The sequence below is a fragment of the Lacerta agilis genome, chromosome 2, assembly GCF_009819535.1.
Source record: "Lacerta agilis isolate rLacAgi1 chromosome 2, rLacAgi1.pri, whole genome shotgun sequence".
Classification (NCBI taxonomy): Eukaryota; Metazoa; Chordata; class Lepidosauria; order Squamata; family Lacertidae; genus Lacerta; species Lacerta agilis.
Window position 1 is genome coordinate 31,677,662 of NC_046313.1, and position 23,302 is coordinate 31,700,963.

At 43.4% G+C, this 23,302-nt stretch overlaps 1 protein-coding gene across 5 annotated transcripts in view; it reads left to right on the plus strand.

Moving 5' to 3' along the window:
- The window catches only part of LLGL2 (LLGL scribble cell polarity complex component 2), a 65,379-nt gene continuing 42,077 nt past the window's right edge, over positions 1-23,302 (plus strand). For 2 of the 5 annotated variants that reach the window (XM_033139309.1, XM_033139307.1), the window contains exon 1: positions 13,957-14,060. In XM_033139309.1, coding sequence (XP_032995200.1) covers positions 13,986-14,060 — 75 coding nt within the window. In that variant the 5' untranslated portion in view covers positions 13,957-13,985. Of the gene's footprint in view, positions 143-262; positions 315-13,955; positions 14,061-23,302 lie in introns of those variants that run through there. The other 3 variants (XM_033139311.1, XM_033139312.1, XM_033139310.1) reach the window with 3 other exon arrangements.

Consider the following 23,302-nt stretch of genomic DNA (forward strand, 5'->3'; position numbering starts at 1 on the left):
TCCGGCGGGCACGCCCCCCCTGCTGGAGGTATCCAGGAAGGAGAGGTGGCGGCGGCGCCGGCGCAAGGAGGAGCTGGGGCGCGTCGGGGGACATTGCACGGTAAGGCTCAGCCTGGCTTCTCTGCACGCGGCCCTCCCCCCCCCGGTGAGCTGGGGGCCTGGGCGGGGGGGGGACGGGACGGGGCTGAGGCGGCAAAGAAAGCGGGGCGGGGACGCCAGGTAAAGGGGGGGGGCTTTCCGGGGTGGAGGAGACTGAGGGAATCTCCCTTGGACGGGCATTGGGTGGAGTTGAGGCTTGGACTCCATGCTGGAAGGTGAGCTGGGTGATCAAATATGAGACTGCTCTGAGCTTTGTCATGGATCCTGGAAAGAAAGGACAAGGCTGGTCGGGGAGTGCCCTGCAGGGCGGGCGTCGGAGGGGTTCTTTGGTATGATGGTTAGGGGGCGTGAAAGCTGGTCGGGGTTGGGGTGTTGCAGTGGGTTGGTGGAAGGGTGCCCTCGATGGGCTGAGAAAACGTGTAGGGGGGCATCACTTTGGGTGCGCTTGGCCTTGAGAATTATGTGGGGCGGGGGAGCACCTCTCTTTCTGGTGTCTGCCAGAAGTGTGGGGAGGAGGGTCTCTGTGGGTAGTAGATGAAGTTTGGACTTTACCTTAGCCGAGTTAGTTGTGGGTTTGTTGTTTTTGAGGCGGGGGGGGGGGGAGGTTGCCAGCATTGAGATCTGGCACCGGGGAGGCAGGTAACTGGTTTTTGTTTTTTGTTTTTAATTTTTGCCGGTGAAGCAAGCAGTAAGTTGTTAGGACTCCTGTTGTTCTTCCGATGCCCCTGGTCAGCATTGCCTTGCCATGTTGGTTGTTGGCTGGAGGTATTTCAGAAAAGTTTGCTTTTGTTCAAGTACTTGATACTTTTTGGCAGGCTGTGCTGTTTGCACAGGTGCTCTGAGGCTACAGTATGGCAGGCTGGCAAACCTCTGTGAGGGGCCTTGATTTCCCCCCAACTATTGTTGATTCCAGGTGGCTTTTTATTTCTTTGGTAGCAGGTCAAGACGAATCTTGCTCATCATTTCCTTTTCTTTGAAGGTCAATATGTCGCTGTTGACTGAAATGTAGTAAATAAGCTCTAGTCTAGGAGGTATAGGCCAGTAATTGGCATCTTAGTGCCTATTTGTTGTCTGAACCACTCCATTAGCCTATATAGGGTCAGTACTCAGTGGGAAAATGTGTCCCTCTGATGTGTTGGACTCTGACTTCTATCAGCCCCAAGCATAAGCATAGTCAGTGGTTAGGGAGGATGTGAGTTGTAGTCCAACAGGTTGTGATGGACCACATGTTCTCTATCCCTGGCATAGGCCAAAGGTTGGCTCTGGGATTTCATTGAGGAAATCCAAGATGGCAGATATTGTCTTTTAGAGCAATGTGGTATGTATGCTTTGGGGCATTTGGTGTTAGCCTTGGGCAAGTATGATAATATCAGCCAACATTGATGGAAACCTGCCCTTCATTGTGTTAGATAACAGTTTGTTTGTGGTACTGAAATTACCACATGAACTGAGCCAAATTTACCCCTGTTCCCGAAACACTGCTGACATCTGAGGTAATGAATGCCCCTGCAGATAAGCTTGAGGCAAACTGAAATCTCCATGCAGTCTTTAGCAATATGAGTGGACACCACACCCTAACTAGTACATTTGTCATGTATCACAGCTGAGAATAGCCTTGTTGTGTTCCCCAAAGGCCAGGCACATAAGTAACAGATCAGTTTAGGCTTCTATAGCTGGGAAACTCCCCTCCTGCCCTATTCCCCCTCCCAGTTTAATTTGGACTCCATGTGTAACTTCTAAGACAAGCTGGATTCTTCAAACAATGAAGCCTCGCTAGTTGTTCAACCTGAAATAGTGCCGGTAACTGCTTTGGAGGTTGGGAAAACTTACCGGGTCTCATTAAATCTGAGTTGTTTCAGTGGAAATCGGAGCCCTTTGAAATAATTTCATTGTTAAATAAATCTCTTTGAGGTTCCCTTATTAATGGTCTTTCAGCAGGTTTTCATTCCAAGCTCAGACAATGGTGTATTATTGCAGACAAATGTCTTTCTACCCCTGCTCTGCACCTCTTGCTGGGCTGAAGTGAAACATGTCATCTTTATCTTGGAGGTGGGACAGGTGACCCTGTAGGTGTTCATGCCTATTGTATTGTTGAAACTGGAACATGGCGGTGGTTCCTTGAAGTTACCTGTCTGCTGTTCATGGTTGAAATTTGTGTTACTATTCAGAGTCTAGAGTCACCTATACAGTATAATGTTTCATGAGCAGCGGCAAGTTTGAGCTGTTAAAGCTGTTTACATTTTCAAGGTCTGTGTAGGAAGCAAGGGTGTACTATGTATTGTTGATGATTCTGTTAAAATGTTTTTTTGCCACAGGTGTGCTCAAGCTGCTGCTGGTCAAGCAGCTGCTGCCTAATATTACATTTAATATGTGGGTTTGATCTTAAATGAGAGCTTGTAGTCCAGCGTGTGCACAATTTTAATAATGTTTATTCTGCTCGTATGTGATCTTCTGTGTGGTTTATTGTTGAGTTCTCCTCCTGCTTTTCTGCGGCATCAGGTGTTCTCAGACCATCCCTGGTTCCCTTGAGCATACGCAATTACAATAATGGGATTGCCTTCTGAGTAAACATGTTTAGGGTCTGTGTCGTAGGGTATACTTCCAGAAGGGAAAATCAGCAATTATTGCACTTGACAAACCTGTGGGATGAATAGCAACTAGTATTGGTATACAGAGATGTAAACAGAGAGCTGCTTTTTACAGACTTTCAGCAGAGTTGGGGAACTTCACGTGTAACCTCTGTCATCCTGACCATTGACCATGCTGACTGGGGCTGATGGTAGGTTGAGAAACATCTGGAAAGCAGCATCCCTGACTTACAGGCATTAATATGTGGTATAACAGCAATGGAAACTACTTGCCATTGCTTCATCAGAGGCATGTGAGCAGCTTTCCGTCACAGAAGACTCTTCCCCCTTTTTTTATCACACTTAAAAATATCTCTGACTCTTTGCTATGCAAATACTTCTCACAAAAATTATCACTGAAGCTGTGTCACTGGTACATATAGTATATTTTAAAATTGTCATTCTGAAGCTTTTGGTTAACAAGTTTGTCCCAAACGGACAATCTTTTTCCAAGTAAGTTGGGTGATTAAAAGGAAAGATAGCCCTACCCCCTTTTGCAGGATTATGGGAACATTTTTGTGTGATATGTGGTATTTTCTATCTCTAATATGAATCAACTATCATGGAATGTCCTTGCCATGTACGGCATCAAATAAAGTGGAAAATGGAAAATACTGACCTGTCCGTTACATCACTCAAAGGATTAATTAAGTGATCTTAAGAATGTTCACTGCCACTATTGCCTTTTTCATGTATATTCTCTGCAGTAACTTAAGTGTGGTATAACTTCCGTAGTTTAAATGTGGTGTTGTGGAATTATCCACAGTGTGATTTTTACTGGTGTCTTGTATAGCTCAACTCTGAATTGAGAAGTTAGCTTCTGGCAATAAAATGACTTGGTGGTACATGTATAGTAATAAATTTAGTAAGCAACACAAAGTTTTTATTGCTGTTTTTTTCTTACAGACATCATAAATGCCATTGGTATTTGGAGTGGAGTTTTAGATTTTGGGCTACAGTAATCTTGCTTCTGTATGGAATGCCGATGTGCTTCAGTGGTATGCTCTGCTACAGAGATGGGAAATCTGTAGCCCTCTAGATGTTCATGGAGTACAACTCTTATCATTATGACCATGCTGGTCGAGACTGATGGGAGCTGAAGTCCAACATCATCTGGTCATCTTGCTCTGAGGGTTGTAAATAAGGTGGCTTGTGTGAACTCCAAAATGCTGCTGTTTGCTTGCACAACAGACTGCTTCTTGTGCAATGGAATGTCCCTTTCCTCTGCAGGCCTCTCTCACACCCTCAAAATCTGCTTCAGGGTGTCCAGGGTCCCTCTGGATCAGTTTTTGGAAGCATGTAGGGAGAAAAAAAGGGGAAGCTCCATTGTGGGAGTGGAATGCTGTTCATGCAGCGCTGGATACAAGTCTTATTCTGGATCAGGCATAGGCAAACTCGGCCCTCCAGATGTTTTGGGACTACAACTCCCATTATCCCTAGCTAACAGGACCAGTGGTCAGGGATGGTGGGAGTTGTAGTCCCAAAATATCTGGAGGGCAGAGTTTGCCTATGCCTGTTCTGGATCCTATCCTATGACCTGGCTATCTTCTTGGCTGTTTAGTTTTGTCACATTTGCAGCAAGGTGAATGCTCTGTCTGACTGAGGCCTTATTGAAATGTTGATAATTTGAGTTAATCTGAAATATTGCTGCTTTGTGATTAGTCTCCTATAAAATTTGTGTTTAGTCGTGTGTCATTTTCCCAGATCTTACATCTGATCTCTTCTGATTTCACAATACAGATTTAAAATTCAAGGGTCACCTGTAAAAGGGAAAGAAACCCTGTGTTGATTGTGCATCTTCTAACTCAGTCCTACAAAGGCTTACTCAAGAAGAAAATCCCACCAAGTTTGAAACTTGCCTTCTGGACATTCCATGTTTAGAATTGCAAGCCTTATTCCTCATAGCAGTGAATGGAAACCCTCTCTGTGCTGTAGAACATACACCAAATGTTCTCGGATACGATCAGGGCTTTTTTCAGCTGGAACTAGCTGGAACTCAGTTTCGACACCTCTCAGGTGGGTGCCATTATAAGAGAACAAGAGAGGCGTTCATGGTGAGTTTCGGCAGCTCCTTTTCTAGAAAAATAGTGCTGGGTTTGATGGTTTTCAGTGTTCCTTCCTGATTAGGTGTAGGCATATGATTATAATTTTAAATGTGATTTTGCCTGGTTTTCTCAAAATTAACTAAAGTGGAAACAAATTTTGGAGAGTTCTCAAGTATACATGGATAAACCCACTTTTCAAAAGCTGCTCTGAGTTCCTGAAGACTTTGCTACTGCAACATTTTATTCAAACATGACTTGGAATAATTGGCTTAACTTGTCACCTTGTCAGTCTGCATTAATTTCTGTTTGACTTTTTGCCAGCTGCACATATCTCTGTTCTTGTCAAATTTGATTTTGGGTTCTTTAGTTTAGAGGCAGGAAACTTGTTAACTGCAATACCTCAGGATCAGAGGTTTGTTAAGAAGCTACAAAATATGGAGTATTTTAGTCCTGTCGCTGCAGGGAAGTTCAGTGATGACCTTTAAAATAATATTCACAGGTCTTCCTCAATGGCCAAAAGTAAACTTGGTGGGTTGGGGATGGCACAGAACAAAAGTCATAAACATGCAGATTACCCTTCCATTTAAGACAGGATAAACCACTTCCCAATTGAAGAGTCTTGTATATTGTATCAATCAGAGACCCGTTTTAATGAAAGTGATAGGATAACAACCTCTGCTCTTGTTATGAGAGCTGATTAACACATTTTCTGGTCTTGTTGAATAGGTCTGTTGTAAGCCTGCATTGCTTACTGAATACCATAGCTGCAGGGAGGGGCATAAGTCTCTCTCTTGATCACTTGTCAAGCCTGTATCTCTGCTACCAGCAGCTGGGCTACTCAACATACATGGCTGACTGAGTGCTTCATGTTTTGGGCGCCATAATGAAATTTCTTATGCATCTGTGGCCCAAACCAGGCATATTCTGCTTTATCCTTTCCCTTTCTGCCTAATCCTCCGATTGAAAGCAGGGCTGTGTGGGAAAGGAGTTTGTTGGGGATGCAGAAATGGTGGAAAGGGTCAATCAGCTCCTTTTCCTGCTGCTCTTCAATTTCTGATGGCAACCTCAGTTTTTTTTTTTTTTTAAAGGAACCCACAACTTTGTAACATGTAATTTGGCCCTGAGGTATACCTGGCACCTTAGCTTCATTTCAGTACTGTCATGGTAAAAAATAAAATAAAAAACAGCCTAGCAAATACACCTGAATCTTATAGATAAGGCTGTGGACCAAAATGAAAAGAGCATCTTTGCAATCTAATGGGTTACTATTCTTCCTATACCTTTGCTGTTGTTGAGATTTTTGGAGACAGCATTTATTGAAAGTTACTGAAAGAAAGAAAGAAAGAAAGAAAGAAAGAAAGAAAGAAAAGCATGCCATGAAGTCTGTCTGTCTGTCTCTTTTTTTATACACACTGAACCACTGCTGTTGACTGTCTTTATAACTTGTCACGTGGCTGACAATAGCCAGTAAGAGGAGGGCCAGGGCTGTTCCATCATAGGATTATTTTCCAAATTAAACCTTTAGAAGTAATGTACTTAAATTGTTGAAGTTGTCTGAGCTTAATCATCATCCCTAATGTTCTACGTCCCTTTAATCAAAACAGCCTTGAAAACACTCACATCTTTATATCCTTCTAAGAGGCCTCAGAGGGAAAAAACACTTGAACATACTTGTTCTGTGATGGGATAGTACTCTTTCATCCATTTGAGTCAGCAGTGTGAAATTATACATTTCTCGAAACCTATTGGCCACTTCAGCTGTGTCAAGTAAGTATTTGGCAGCTTTGCAGTACTTTGGATGCTTACGCTGCTGCCACAAAAGATTTTCAGGGATAAAATTATACATCCTTTGAAGAAAGCGAGTAGAGAGGTGTCGTCGTCCCCCCGCTCCACCTCTCATAGCACTAGAACCCAGGGTCATCTATTTATGCTAAATATTGGAAGATTTAGGTAACAGCATATTAAATGATGGTGGTCACTCCTGCATTATATAGTGGTGGCCACCAACTGTGATGGCTTTAAAAGAACCAACAGATGAATTTATGGAAGACCAATGGCTATTTGTCATGCTGGCTGTGTAGTGCCTTTTACATCAGAAGCACTACTTCTCTGAGTGCCAGTTGCTGGGGATCATGGAATCGTAGAATTGTCGAGTTGGAAGGGACCCTGAGGATCATCCAGTCCAACCCCCGGCAATGCAGGAATATGTAGCTGTCCCATATGGGGATCAAGCATATGACTGTGGTGTTATCAGCACCATGCTTTAACCAGCTGAGCTATCCATGAGCCAGGATAGTGCTCTTACACATATATCCTGCTTGTGAGGTTCCCAGGGGCATCTGGTTGGCCGCTGCAAGAACAGAATGATGCACTAGTCAATCTTTTGGTCTTGTGTATCAGGACCCTTTGTATGTTCTGCATTTGCAGGGCTGTGAAAAGCATAACAAAAGTTGCAATATACAAACCGCTAACTGGCACTGCACAACTGGTTAAAATGTCAACCTAGGGTAAACTCCTGAAGGGCAGTTGTGTTAGCATGGCGCATTTAAAATTACCTTGGACTCACCAAAGCTTATGCACAGTAACTGTGTTATCTTCAAGGTGCTACAACGCGCTTGATGTTTCAGCCCAGTGTTTTAAAGGCCTTCTGCGAATCTGCCAGGTAGTGCATTTGCAAATTGTCTGAGACCCCCTTCTGTGTTTCCCCACCTTAATGAGGCAGATGGTAAACGGTGAGAGGGCCTTCTTGGTAATGGTGGTCTGGGTCCAGAATGTGCTCTGCAGGTGAGGCTGATGTCTTTTCCAGCTGCACCGGCCCATGAGGCGCTAGAGTGAATGTGCCTCCTTAACTTCCGCAATGAGAGCAGAGGCAGTTTTACGCTGCACCCCGCCAGCTAGGGCCAATGCAACTTGTTTCAACATCGCAGTGGATCGCGAAACCACGATGTTTGGCTGGTGATACATCAGTGTTGAAAACCTAATATCGTCCAGCCCTAATGCTGAGGATGGTTGTGACCAATGAAGAAATTTGTCTCTTAAGGCCCAAGGCTGTTCTATTAGCTTTATTGTTCAAACTGTGTGTGCCCTGAATTGTGCTCTGTGGAACTGAGGAAGCAAAGAAATTGGGTGGGATCCAGTATGTTGGGGTTTCTCCACCACTAAAGACTTTCCCAAAATCTATATAGCACGTTGTTTTCTATATGTTGGTTTCATCCTCAGGGCATCACAGCCCTATTCCACCCACAGCTGATGAAGAAATAGAAGTTGATTTTGTGGATATTGTGTGTGTTGTATCTTCAATGTTTGTAAAAATCAAAGGGAAGTTGGGCGCAGTCTTCTGCATGAACTTTCAGTTTTGTAGTGGGTGTATTGGCTGGTAAATCATTTCCCAAGACTGGAACAAGAAATCTAGTCTTTCATTCATTTTAGCATTACTGTATGTTGAAAGCACCACATTAGGTTAAGAGTAATTTGACCACATAAACCACATTTATGAGCATCTTACTTTATTTACTACTTCCTTCCCTCTTTTTCTTTTTGTTGTTTTCCTTCTTGCAAAAGTTTCCATGGCAGACAACTGGGCACTCTTTCCTTCACACCTGCTTTTGCTAATTGTATTTACCAAGCGCTCCCTGCCCTGTCAAGCTAACACACCAGATAGTTGCAGTTTTTGCTCCTGTTGGTATCTCAATACTTGAAGAGGTTAAGAAGCCACAAAATGGGTTGTGAAGTCTCAGTGAAATAATTTGCTCACGGCCTGAGGGGTATTTTCCTGAAGTGGAAAGTACTTACAACTCCCAGCTTGGAGGAAATGAAAAGTGAAAAGAACTTACGAAAATTATACCATAAATTTCTGTCAAGCGGCTTCCAGGTGGTTGGTTTTGCAAGCAGCATTGGGCTATTGTTGAGGGACATACAGTGGTACCTCGAGTTAAGAACTTAATTCATTCTGGAGGTCCGTTCTTAACCTGAAACTGTTCTTAACCTGAGGTACCACTTTAGCTAATGGGGCCTCCCGCTGCTGTCGCAATGCCACTGCACAATTTCTGTTCTCATCCTGAGGTAAAGTTCCTAACCCAAGGCACTACTTCCGGGTTAGCAGAGTCTGTAACCTGAAGCGCCTGTAACCCAAGGTACCACTGTATTGAATAGTCAGGCCTGATACTGCCTTCTGTAGCAATTGGTTGCTGCCAGACTTACAGGGTCAGTATGTGCAAGGCAGTATCAGAAACAAAGTTGTTGTCATGCTTAAGTCTCCATGCTAGAAAGTGCTCCCTCTTTTCCTTCATTCTTTTGCTGGCTGTTGGAAGAGCTGCCATTTTGAAAGCAGCCTTGGAAATTATCAAATGGATTGCTTATGGGTGGCATCCCAGTGTCTGAATATTTGGATTGTTGGTTGGTTATACATGGGAAAGGTTATATTGAAATAGTTACTTGCCCAAGATGAGATCTTCATGGCTGAGGTGGGATCTAACTTGGGTTTCCCAAGTCCTAGTCTAACATATTAACCATTACAGCTTGCTAAATAGGTGATTGTTTTCACTCCCATCTGCTGAACGGTCCTGTTTTGATGCCTACCCCCGAGCATATCTGTCAAAAGCTTCTAGAAAAGAAGCCTTCTAAATTAGGGATGGGAAACCTGTGGACCTGCAGATATTGGTGGATTCAACTTCCAGCAGCTCCATGGCCGGTGGTGAGAGTAGTTGTCCAACAACATCTGGAGAGCCATACCTTCTTCCTCCTTGTCCTAAATTCTTCTGTCACAGTAAAATGCATGAATGTGCTGTTCTTTCCATAGGTAAGTATGGTGTATTGGGCGTTAATACTTTAGGAGAAGAAAGCTTACTCAGTCTCTATGCACTAAACTGGCACACATTGGCTGCACAACACCTTAACATCACTGCTTGTGTATGAAGACGTTGAAGAATTTGTTACAAGAAGGGGGAATAGGTCCAGCTGTAAGCAGTTTTACTAATTTGTTCTTTTTTGTACAGTATAGAGTAGCCTTTCTCAACCTTTGGTCCCCACATGTTTTTGGACTACAACTCCCATCATACCTGACTACTGGTCCTGCTAGCAAGGAATTAAGGGAGTTGTAGTTCAACAACACCGGGGGACCCAAGGTTCAGAAAGACTAGTCTAGATGGTAAGAAGTGCAGCACTGTGGCAAATACTGAATTAGCAGTTTTCTACATAGAAAGCTGCCTGTGTGTCAAATCAGACCATTGGTCTATCTAAATCAGTATTGTCTACTGATTTGCAGCAGCTCTTCACGGTTTCAGGCACAAATATTTCCCAACTATACCTGGAGATGCTAGGAATTAAATGTTGGACCTCTTTCGGTGCTACTGAGCTGCATCCCTTCTGCTACAGATCATGCTAGTTGGGTGTAAAATATGTTCATCTAGCAACTTCTGTCCCTTAATTTAGCTATCTATCCTTCACTCTTGTGTGGTGGCAAAACTCATGAAGAAATAGTTTGATTTATGACATGCAGGGGGGCGACCTCATTACTGGTTGGAATGCAGAGAGAATGAGCCCACTTGTTTATATAAGCATAAAGTAATAGAAACACCCCCAGCTGCTAAGACCTTTGCTGTAGTCCAAGAATTTCATATTGGAGTGTGTGTGATGAGTGGCCTCCCCAGGGTAGCGACCTTTATGGTGCCCCTCAGTACAAAACAGTAGTAAATTGTTTGCTGCTTCTAAGTTGTACTATAAGTAATATAGTTACGTTTGCAAATATATGGGACTCGTTTCTAAAACTGAACATTTTATGCTTGGTAGAATATTGTGCTGATTTATGAGAATCCTTGTATTTTCACATTGCCCTGCTTGGCTAAATTACCTGGTAACAAAGCAGCATATTTAGAGGCAACTTACCGGTACTTGTTCTTGCTTTAAGCCTTTATGGTCTACCTTTCCACCCAAAATTCAAAAGTGTCTTACAATCCAAAGTTGGACAACTGTTAGATGCGTCTGCAGGGGTAAAGCTGAAATTCTTACCTGTGGTCTGCCACAGGCTACTGTTCCAGTTGATTTGCTCCTTGGCAGACCACCATATTTTCTTACGTCATTGCTTTTATGTGGGGTGCTGTTTGTGCTTTTGTCCTGTATTTTTGTGTTGCGAACAGTCCTGAGATCTTCAGATGAAGGGTGATGTAAACTCAATAAATAATAAAGTAATAATCATATGGAGGGTCCTAGGTTCAGGTCCCAGTTAATGACATGGCTGTCCATACAGATCTCTTCTCAGTCAGGGTAGGTGAGAGGGGACTGATAATCTGACTCTTATTAGAAAGCAGCTTTTATGTTCAGCATTAAAAAACCCAAACCCTCCTTAGTTCACATCCAGTGGTTGCTAGTAATAATGGCTATGTTCTCTTCCTACTGTCGGAGACTGTATGCTTCTGAATACCACTTGCTGAAACTGCAGAATGGGGGAAGAGTATTGTTGTGCCTCAGGTCCTGCTTGTCTGCTTCCCATAAGGCATCAGGTTGCCGGCCACTGTAAAAAGAGGCTGCTGGACTAGATGGGCCACTGGCCCAATTCAGCAGTGTATTTTTCATGTTCTTGCTTCAGCCTAAAGAACACATATGTGGCTTGATAGAACTGGGGAAAACTTATCCAATATGCGTTGCACATAGAAAACATGTCTCTGCAATGATTGTCCATCTGCAGTGGGGAACCTTTCTTCTGTTGGGAGTCACATGGGCTTATTGCTGTGGCTGAGAGCCTTAAAGTTGTTATCATTTGCTATTGTGAGATACAAAGTTGATCCAAAAACTGCTCAAGAATACAGTGGTACCTCAGGTTACATACACTTCAGGTTACAGACTCCGCTAACCCAGAAATAACGCTTCAGGTTAAGAACTTTGCTTCAGGATAAGAACAGAAATTGTGCTGTGGCGGCGCAGCGGGAGGCCCCATTATTAAAGTGGTGCTTCAGGTTAAGAACAGTTTCAGGTTAAGAACAGACCTCCAGAACGAATTAAGTTCTTAAGCCAAGGTACCACTGTAATTCGATACAGCTGCGGCCCAAAATATAAATGGCAAGATGGGTGGTGTGCCAGCCATCGTTTGTATGCAAAATTTTCTAAGTGGGCTGTGTGAACTGCAAATTTCCTTCTGCTCTACTGGATCTTCTTTTTCCTTCCCTCCAACAAAACACCTTTTCCTAAAATATGTCTATTCATCTTGGATTTCTCCAAGTTCCCAGGCCTTGCCCCTTGTAAACTGCCTTCTTCCAAGGCTTAATGTTTTTCACACCTTGTTTTGTGAGTGAAGGTAGTTGAACTCTTGGCTTTGCATTTCCTGCTCCAAATGCTATTGTTAGTCCAGTTGCTTTGGGCTATTCCTGTATTTACTATCTTTTATTAGCTTTTGCAGAGGCATGGAGCAGATAGGTGTCTGCAGAGGTGCAAAATGCCTTAAGGCTGTTGCATCTTCCATGGCAGTTGTTGATTAAAGCACTTGTGGTTTTTTTGTAGAAACAGATTAACAAATTAACCTGTCTCCACACCAGATTTTGATGCATCAACCAAGGAGCATGCATCAACCAAGGAGCGCTAAACATTTTTCTCAGCGCTGTAAACACCGGGAAGACTCCCACATGCAACCGCTGTAGAAAGCATCAGTGTAATGTGTAATTGCATGTACGATTGTGTGTTCCCCAGAATATGGCAGAGTGGCTCCTTTCATGAAAGCTTTGCTTTCCATTTGCTTTATTTTTTAATAAAGGCTTCAATCCTCCATGCAGCAACAGATTATTTCACTGGAACCTAAGTGCCTGTTTTGAATTAGAATTTCAGCTAAAACCTCTAGGCTTTCATAGTGTCAGGGATTAATACAACCCCTTTGAAGAGATCAAAAGAGAGAATTGGTGTCTCTTGAACAGAGCATAGTCTCTTACTGGTGGTGCCTTATGTGCCACAGCCCTTAGCCTCACCTACACCTTTCTCTAATCGCCCGAAATATTCTGTGAAAATGCAGATATTCTGGCCAGATACTACTAGACAAAAGTAAGTCTGTGAGCACAGGTTGCATACTCAGCATCACAAAAATTCTAGGTGTTGGTCCACTAGGGAGAAAAAATAAGAAGTTACAATAGGGTATTGATTTTATTAGTATTTTGATTAAGACCTCCAAAATTTGACAAGATAGTGAGCAAGCTTTCAAGTTCTCCAGAACTCTTCGGGGCATGATGTTGGAAGTCCCAAAGTATGCAGTTCTCAAGAACTGTTATTCTTTATATACTTAACAATACAGTCAGGGTAGATAAAGCTGGGTGATGTGTTCTGTCCCTTAGGGAAGGGGAACCTTTTTCATCCTGAGGGGTCTCACTCCCTCCTGGGCAACCAGTGGTGGGTGGGGCCAGAGGCAAAAGTAGGTGGAGCAATGCAGGTGGGTGTTACTTTAAGATAGTAGGCTACATTCCACCCATGCAGATACGAGAGGCTTCTGCATGCACACACATCTCTCCAAACCTGGTTCATATTCCAGTCACAAGCAACCACTTAAGGAGGTTGTGAAGTAGACTCAGTAGGCCTAAGGGCTGTGGTTTGGCTGTTGCCGAGAGAGAGTCCCAAGCACTAGATTTTCGGTTCCTCACTCCTTTCCTACCCTTTTCACTTGCTGCTTACGGGCTGAGTGTGGATCCTAATCCTGGTTTATATACCCTGATTGGCCACTGTGACAACAGGATGCTGCACTAGATGGCTTGATCTGGCAGGTTGTTCATATGCTTAGCGATTTGTATGTACCAGGATGGTGCAGCTTCGGAATAAATAACGCTGAGCAACATAATGTTGTAGTCTTGTGCATGCGACGTTACTGTTTCTTTTGACACAGAATAAACTTAATTCTATTTAGTCTCATGAGAATTGTTGAACTCCCTCTTCCTCTCTCCCCCTCGTTCATTTAATATGAGACTAGTGTGAAAACAGATCCCAGTCGGGGTTGCCAACCAATCTGGGAAGCTGGGAGAGTCTCTAGAATTGATCTTTTAAAATGCTTATCTGCTGTGTTACCGCTGAACTGTTGCCTGACTTATGGTGCGCTCTCTTTTCTGCTTCTAGTAAGAGAAAATCGACCTGAAAGATGTAAATTATTTCAGTTTTCTTCATGTGGAATGTTCTAGGTAGGTTGCACTCGATCCTTATCAAATCTTCTTGTTCTTTCTTAGGTTTAGGGGCCAAGCGGTTAAAGAGGAAAATGAGAAGATTTTTGCGACCTGGACATGACCCAATAAGAGAGAGGCTCAAGCGTGACCTTTTCCAATTTAACAAGGTAAGTTTTGGCCCTGAGTGCAGCCTAAGCGGAAACTAGTATGAACGCTTTTTCAAGAGCAGTCTGCCTAGGCAGGCTAGAAGGTATGGGTTGGTGTTGTGTGGGACAATCCTTCCTCAGCCTTCAGGTTAGCACAGAGCATGCGACTAAACAAATATTTGGTAAACTGGTGCGGGCCTTGCCAACAATGTGCTTTTTATGTATGTACGTGCTTTAAGCTAACAAATTATTTCCTGAGTTCCAGATGGATGTTCAGAACTTGTGACATTTATTTATTTATTTATTTAGGCAGAAGGGGCCTTTATCTCTTGTTTAGCAGTATTTTCTCCTTTGAGGAGTTAAATGGGAGCTATTTTGGTTTGGTTATAGCTATCTGCCATTAAATAAACACGTATGGGGCGGTGTACAATTCTCAGGCTTACATGGACTTCCGTATGCTTGGATGTGGTTGGGAGGAGTGTTAGAATATGCTTCTTTTAAAAGCGTAAAAGCAGTCTCTGTGTGCTGCTGATCGCTGAGGTAAAAACTGTGAAAAAGTCCTGTGTGTTGTGTTCTTCCTTTGGCACCAGGTGTGTTGTGAGCCAGCGCATTAATTGCTAAACCACGGTAACAGTAAACGGATCTCTGTTAGGATGTACAGAAGCTTGACCTTCAGCTAACATGTTGCTGCTTCTAATCTTCCATCGCCAAATGGTGTAACTATCGGCTCGGATGTAGTAAAACATTTATAGAATTCATGTGGTGCGTACCGTATCCTGCAAACTCTTTTACGGGTGTTTTTTTTTTAATGTGTGTGTGTTTTGCAAGTGCGCAAGTAGTAATTTCCACACCTTGGCGTTCATGAAAAGGAGTGTCATGTGGATAAAAGGATGGTGTTGGGAAAAAAACAACAGGAGGAAGGGTATGTAGGGCTTGGTTGCCATGTTTAGCAGTAGCAACCGTAGCTGGACATGATTGCTGCATGTATTTTCTAAATGCTGGGGACAGCTAAGCTGACTTGATTGCTCAGTTGGATGCCACACCAAAGCACTCCTAGCTTTTAAGAGGTAACTTGAGACACTTCTGTGTTGGAGTGTGTGTGGGTTTTTCTTCCATGTGTTGAAACTATAATGTAAATAACACCCATGAATAGCCCACCTAGGAAATCCTGAACAGTAACCAAGTGCCAGAATCAGCACATTGAAAGGTTCATTGTTGACATCTGAACCCCATTTGCCATTATCCTAGGAGTGCATTTCACACTTTGATCAGCAGAACTAGGTGTGTAGGAAGTATGGCTGTTTAGGCCCTTTTTTCATATTGCTCTACTGCATGGGTAGGCAAACAAAGGCCCGGGGGGCCGGATCCTTCTAAATCCAGCCTGCGGACAGTCTGGGAATCAGCGTGTTTTTACATAAGTATTTAAAATGCTTTTATTTAAAATGCATCTCTGGGTTATTTGTGGGGCATAGGAATTCGTTCATTCCGCTCCCCCCCCCAAAAAAAATATAGTCCGGCCCCTCAAAGGTCTGAGGGACAGTGGATCAGCCCTCTGCTGAAAAAGTTTGCTGACCCCTGCTTTACTGTTTAAACTGAAATCCGCAATCGTTACATTTTCATCAGGTGTCCTGTTAATCTATTCTCAATTTCTCTGGTGCATGTTGTGTATATTTGCCATAGCAGTAAGATTTGGTGGCAGGAAATACAGACAGCTTGCTTTAAAAAAAAAAAAGCCAGATGCTTGCAATTCATGTACAACTTGAACATATCCCCTTTTAAAAATCTGTGCACGAAATGGGGAGAGGGAACAATTTATAACGTTGGTGATAGACCAGCTGTGATAGACTTTCCAGTGTTTTTCAAGCTAAGATTAAATACTTTGCAGTGCTGGAGTGCCTTGCATAGTTAACCATTTACTCAGTCCCATATCTCCAGAGCAGGTACTAACTTACCTGTTCTTAATTAACTATTTGTGTTCCATATGGGAAAGTGTTTTTCTGGGTGGTGTGCTGCCTAAACAGAATGTTTGCTTTTCCCTTGTGAAGGACCCTTGTAGGTAGTGTAAAACTGTCAGATTAATTGATATTTTCATGGGAAAGATTCCAGAACCTGATAATTTAAAGCATATTGAATCTAATATTCAAATTTTCAGCCTCTTAGTGAAGGTGGTAGAAAAGCACATTAGCTACAATCTTAGGGATATGTTCACCTCACAATGTGGAGTAATGCAGCAATGACTCATTAGAATGCTACTTTCTTGATGAGTTTAGCAAACCTTGATGATGAAAAACCGCTCTTTCCATTTTTAATTGGCAAGATTTGTGTGTGGCGCACATGCACATTGCTTAGAAACCTTTTTCTTGTCTCACTACCCCCCCTTTTTACTATAGGTTGTATTCCGCTAACTTTTACCTAGAGTTAACACATTGAAACTAATGTACAAATGGGAGGTTGAGGTGTAATTAGGGATGTTTACTTTGGGGTACAGGGACCCAGGTGGCGCTGTGGGTTAAACCACAAAGTCTAGGGCTTGCTGATCAGAAGGTAGGCGGTTTGAATCCCTGCGACGGGGTGAGCTCCCATTGCTCAGTCCCAGCTGCTGCCCACTTAGCAGTTCGAAAGCACGTCAAAGTGCAAGTAGATAAATAGGGACCGCTCCGGCAGGAAGGTAAACGGCGTTTCCGTGCACTGCTCTGGTTCTCCAGAAGTGGCTTTGTCATGCTGGCCACATGACCCGGAAGCTGTCTACGGACAAACGCCGGCTCCCTCGGCCTATAGAGCGAGATGAGCGCTGCAACCCCAGAGTCGGACACGACTGGACCTAATGGTCAGGGGTCCCTTTACCTTTTTACTTTGGGGTACATAGTTTGTGTGTGGGGCATTTAAGACAGGAAATGGTGCCTTTCATAATTAAACCAACTGTTTCTAAGGCTTGTGCCTCTTCCTGCACCAGTGTAAGTCTATCCTACTCTAATGATAGAAACCTTCTATCCTAAACTGCTGGAATGCTCTGTCTACCCCTCCTTTCCTATGAAATCTCATCCACCCATGTAGAGCAGCCAAATTCATAGCATTTCTAAGTCAAATCCATGCCCTCGATGACTCATTAGTAGTGACACAATGCTGGCAACTTTGGTGTGAGCGTGCATGTGCATTGTCTAAGCAGTTCTGTCCTTGCTCAGTTCTATAATTACTATTTTTTTCCAGGTTGGCTGGGAAGCCGGTATAAAAGCTGGTATGGAAACACTGGGTTTCCACTGCCCTGCTGCACCTGCAAAGGCTGAACTTGTAGATGTGGCTGTCAGTGCAGTGTGTGGTTATAGCCACAAGCTGTTCTTAATTGTTTCTGGGATTCCCCCCCTCCCCCACTTTCTGGGACTTTTGTTCATGCAGTACATCAAAAGCAGTTTCTCTCTGTGTATATTGAATAGCATGACAAGGGAAGTGATCTTACTGAGTGCAATTTTGGCTTCTTAAAAAAAAGAAGTAGTAGTAGTAGTTGTTGTGAGACTCTACGACATGTTTGTCTACAGAACAGAATGGAAAACAGAACTTCCTGGTTCCTGGTTATAGATTCTGCTTTTCAGCTATAGCTCTCAAAGTGGCTCCTGCGGAGGGAGACAATTCAGCTGGAACAGAAGCAGGTGTCTGGTGGTGGTTTCTTTGCCTCCTTCCCTCTCCTCTGCATCCCTTGTGACTGTTGTCTGTTGGTTCACCCTGTGTCAGGGGAAGAGGACAGACATATTATTGGTAACCCTTGGCTTCTGAATGGAGAGACAAAAACTTCTTGGAATTTTTCCCTTGCGCAGTAGGCTACTTAACTGTTGGGCGGTTCAACAGTACAACAAATCCAGCATTGCAGGGGTCAGGCAACCTGGCGTGGCATATCCCGAGAATAAAATCCCCAGTATTTCAACAGTTCCTTCTTGCAAGGTGTCTGCTCTCTGGCTACAATTTTAAGTGCCACCACCCATGCTGGATTAGGCACTCCGCCCTGGTTTTGAAATAGTGTAATAATAGAATTGTGGAGGAAAGGAAAGAGGTGATGCATAGCGCAAAGTTTGCAGGGGGACTGGGAAGGAGAAATCCTGAGCAAGTGTAAGGAAAACAAGTTTACTTTAGTAAAGACATTACTTTTCAGATCTGAAACCATTTGTAAGGGGCAATTCTCCTTATATCATTATTTCACAGAGTGGCTCTTCTAGTGGTGTCTTCTCTCTTATTTCAAACGCCCCCCCTCTGTTTTTTTAAAAATATTTTCACCCCCGCTCCTGCTGGACAGTAGATAGAGGCTGTGCAGTAAGGACTGGGGTTTTTGATGGCTGCGAGGGAGCTATGACATCCACAGCCAATAACGTTTGGGGTGGATGTGCGGGTGCTCTAAGAGACTGAGTTGTGAATCGGAAAGTCCCTGGTTCAAATCTTGCCTCTGCTAGGAACTCACAAAGTGGCTTTAGGCAAGATGCTCTCTTGGCTTCAGTCCCTGTACCTGCAATACAGGGGATAATAATACCGACATGTAGAGTTGTTGTTTTTTTGTTAAGTTTTAAAACTGGATCGTGCCCATGAAGCGCTTAAGACTTCGTATTGTTTAAGTATCACATGGGAACAAGCTCTTGGTGGTTTTTAGCAGATGCACAGTGTAACATTGAGCCTCTAAGCCTTACGAATTGCATCAGATCCAAGGGTTAGGATCGGTGGATTCTCTGACTGTGGTTCCCATGTATTACTACTACAGCAGGGAAGGAATGCTTTGAAACTGAACCTCCCCCCTCCCACCCCAAATGGCATGACCTCTTGCCCTTCCAGCTGCAACTGGTAGTCCTCTTGAGGCCATTTCCCTCTTCAAACCAAAATCTAGCCCCCCCAGTCATGCATCCAACATTCTCTGCCCCCCCCCCTTTTTGCTGTTAAAACCTGCTGACTTTCAGGTCGTCTTTAAAAATAAGAGACATATTAAATGCCCTGTTAATGCAGCTCCTACAAACCAGCATTTTATTTTCATATACTTGCAGTGCTGGCAATCTGGAGTGCTGTCCAACCTTCATTTAAAACAGGCACCCCCAAACTCGGCCTTCCAGCTGTTTTGGGACTACAATTCCCATCATCCTTGACCAGTGGTTCCGTTAGCTAGGGATGATGGGAGTTGTACAGTGGTACCTCGGGTTACAAACACCTTGAGGTTACAAACACTTTGGGTTACAGACTCCGCTAACCCGGAAGTAGTCCCTCGGGTTAAGAACTTTGCCCCAGGATGAGAACTGAAATTGCGTGGCGGCGGCAGCGGGAGGCCCCATTAGCTAAGAAGAAGAGAAGAAGAAGAGTTTGGATTTGATATCCCGCTTTTCACTACCCGAAGGAGTCTCAAAGCGGCTAACATTCTCCTTTCCCTTCCTCCCCCACAACAAACACTCTGTGAGGTGATTGGGGCTGAGAGACTTCAGAGAAGTGTGACTAGCCCAAGGTCACCCAGCAGCTGCATGTGGAGGAGCGGAGACACGAACCCGGTTCACCAGATTACGAGTCTGCCGCTCTTAACCACTACACCAAACTGGTATCTCAGGTTAAGAACAGTTTCAGGTTAAGAACGGACCTCTGGAACGAATTAAGTTCTTAACCCGAGGTACCACTGTAATCCCAAAACATCTGGAGGGCCAAGTTTGGGGGTGCCTATGTCCATCCATTATTGTAAAGGTTCTTTTTTTAAACTAGTATTTAAAACTTCCCATCTCATTCTTTGTTTTAAAGATTTCCCAAAGCAGCCAGCGCTTCCAAGACTCTTGTCTGGATGTTGCAACATGCTTTTTTTAACAACAGCAGTTCCTGAAAATGCTCCAGTTTGGATCCCTGTTCGACCCTGGAAGTTTTTGTCCTTATGGCTGTTCTTTCCCTCTGATTATCTCCGTGGGTTCCTGTGTGTCCCTCCTTGGCTCTCCACATTGCAAGAAGCCCAGCAGAAGCAGCCTGCAAGTATTGTGCTCCAGGCTGGAGTCTTGGCTGATGGGCTGAGGTGCTTAGTCATAGGTTTCTGCTGCTAGGTAGGGCAGCATCACACTGCTTGAGAGGCAGCCTGGAGCCCTTCATAATTTCTCTTTGCAGCTTTATTAAAGCTCTTTCCAGGTTGAGATATTTTGATGTTCCTGCAGATAAAAGCAAAGCAAAAATTAAAGCAGATGTGAGCACTTGAAAAGAAGCCATATATGATGTGTGGTTTTACTTAGAGTAGTCCCATTGAACCTGACGAGCATCACTGAGATGCATTTGTGTCAGTAGGGCTGCTTTGTGTAAAACTTAGCTGAATACCACCCAATGGCTTTTGAGTCGAGGTTGAATTTGATAGGTCTATAAATATTTGCCAGAGTAAATGCCAGCATGTGCCAATTTTAAAAACAAGGCTCTGAGCCCACCTTACTTCTCTGAACATACTGGCATTTAATGGCTTCTTATTTTGAGTTGCTTGTTAGGCACTTTTGTGTTTAGTTTCCTCCCTTTAAATTGTGTCCATGTTACAGGTGGGCAGACAAATTTGTTAAAACAGTTTTATATTGATCTGTTTTCTGTTGAGCTGGATAGCTGTTTTTAGTAGAGCACAAGTCTCTTAATCTCAGGGTTGTAGGTTCAAGCATCCTGTTGGATGATTCTCAATAAACTGCTATCTTAGAAAGGACTTGCCAAAACTGTTTACCGGTACTTTCAATGCCAGGCTGAAGTCCTGAATAGCCTTTGGTGGGAAGACTCTATCCAGTGTGCTGACTGAAGAGCAGTTCTGCTTGCAGCTTTTACAGTCAAACCTCGGTTCCCAAATGCCTCCGTTATCATACGTTTCTGCTCCCGAAAGCTAGAAACCCGGAAATAAATGCTTCGGTTTTTGAACAATTTTTGCAACCAATCGGAAGCCGTGCCTCGGTTGTTGAACGTTTTGGAAGTCAAACGGTCTTCCGGAATGGATTACCTTTGACACCAGAGGTTTGACTGTATTTGGCTCTGTTGTCCTGTTTACAATGGCACGTTTGCTGGGAGCAGTATTCCTCTGCCATTCAGACTATTACAAGGAACATTGTGGCAAGTTGAGTGCCTTACAGGAATCTTCTGCTAGACGGATGGGGAAGTTTAGGATGAAACTCTTCAATGAAAAGAAAGGAGTGGTACCTCCCTCTTAGTTTGGCTCATGTAAAAGCTCTGTGGGGCAGGCATGTCTCGACTGGCGGTGTTAAGTTCGCTGATTGGCAAAGCTCAGCTACCAGACAGGCTGGTTCAACTGTGTTTTACCTAACTGGAAGCATTCCACTTAATTCAGGGGTTCCTTGCTTCTTTTCTGTGTCTCCTAACCTGCCCCGTTAATTGATGTAAACACAGGCTGCGTCTCATTGACTAAGCAGTTGTGAAAATCTGATTCACCACTGGCTAGACTTCTGCTCATCCCTCTCCCCTTCTAAAGGAGAATTCTGCAAAGCAGCTGTTCCCCTCGCAGTTGTAAAAAAACAACTAACAGAAGTTAGTGAAACAGCTGCCAATATAAATCCTTTCAGTTTTGTGCTGGAGTTGGCCTGCTGGTTTACCACTGCTTCTTATTGAAGGCAGAACTCCCAACCAAAAAGTGGATTTCTGTGTTGTATATTTTCCACCTGATCTGAAAAGGAAACAAAAGCGCTCTTAAAAGTGAAGGTTGCTGCTGATCACCTTCTGAGTTTCCCCCCTCTCTTTCTCTCTGCTAAGGCACTATTACAAGAAGTCCATTGTTCTCTCTTCTTCCCTTCCCCCATCCCCATTCAAGGTACACCTGCTCCTCTGGTCTCTTGGTGCATGTGATGTAAAATAGAGCCAGGCATGCAGTTTCTGTCTCCCTCCCTCCCTTTAAAATCTGAAATGAATGCATGTAAGTGCAAGCTAAAATGTGCAAATAAATATTTGTAATCGGCCTCATTCATTATAATCAGTAATCACACCTGCAATGCTATAAAGAGCTGGAGAGCTGTGGTCAGTGTTCATGGAACTAAGAAATAAGTAGTATTAGATGGAATGTAATACAATAACACAAATATTATTTGTGTAGCTGAAGCCATTACAAGAAGATAGGTGGAATGTAAAAAATTGTGAGTCTAGTTCTGGTTATTCAAGGACGCTAAATCAGCTACTGCCACACTCTCCTTTGCACTGTAAAAAAAGCCAAGGGTGGGGGGTAGATAGTCTCTCAAATGGGGTGTGAATGATGCAGCACTGGGAGGAGAGGGGGAATTGGGGCACCGGGGGGGGGGGTGGCACCTTGTGACAGCAGAAGAGCCTTCCATTTATGTGACATGCTCTTTGGATCCAAGCCATTTTTCCTATTTTATGCCCTTCCCCAAAGCAGTAGCATCTGATGTGGTCAGGTGGGCCATCCTGCCTTTATGTACAGAGACATAATACCTGTAGCCCTCTGTCACCCAGTTGATGGCAGAAAGCCAGAGTATGCGACCCTCTGCAGCCAAGTGTTCTTTTCTGGTGGTTGGGTAGGGACGAACCAAGTTTCCTGTAGCTTCTGCTGCTACGGCTAAATTAGGAGGCTAGTCTTGTTGTGTTTTCTTTCTAAAAATCTGATTTAAAGTGTCATCTATATTGAACCTTTTAAATTGGAGCCATTAGATTGTGTTTTCCTGTAAAAAACAGAAATGGAGAGGAAAATAATCTGATACAGTCAAGTATTGCAAATATGGCCTATTCTCATTGTGAGTTTTTCGGCTGGGCCCATGTCTTGACGTATCATTATTATTATTTATTTCTGTATCGCTTTTTATTCAAATAAATACCAAAGCGGATCACAAACAAAAGATAAAAATAACATAATGGAACATCACAAATACAGCATAAATTGTATAGAATGGTTTACAAATCATCAGTAAAACAATCGCAAACAAAACAACTACCATCTATGTAACACTATTAACAAAACAACTAAGAAATACTGTAAGCTAAACATCACAGTTACACCAAAAATCATATTATAGGATTCACAAAAGTACTACAGCATTCATATCTATGAAACAGTATTAACAACTGCCTACCTTCTGACCAGCAAGCCCTAGGCTGAGTGGTTTAGACCACAGTGCCACCTGCGTCCCTTAAAATTACCTAAACTCTGCAGTTTCGTATCTGAAGAAGTGTGCATGCACACGAAAGCTCATACCAAGAACAAACTCAGTTGGTCTCTAAGGTGCTACTGGAAAGAATTTCCTATTTTGTTTCTGCAATTTGTAAATTCTTCAGATTATTAATATATATGACTC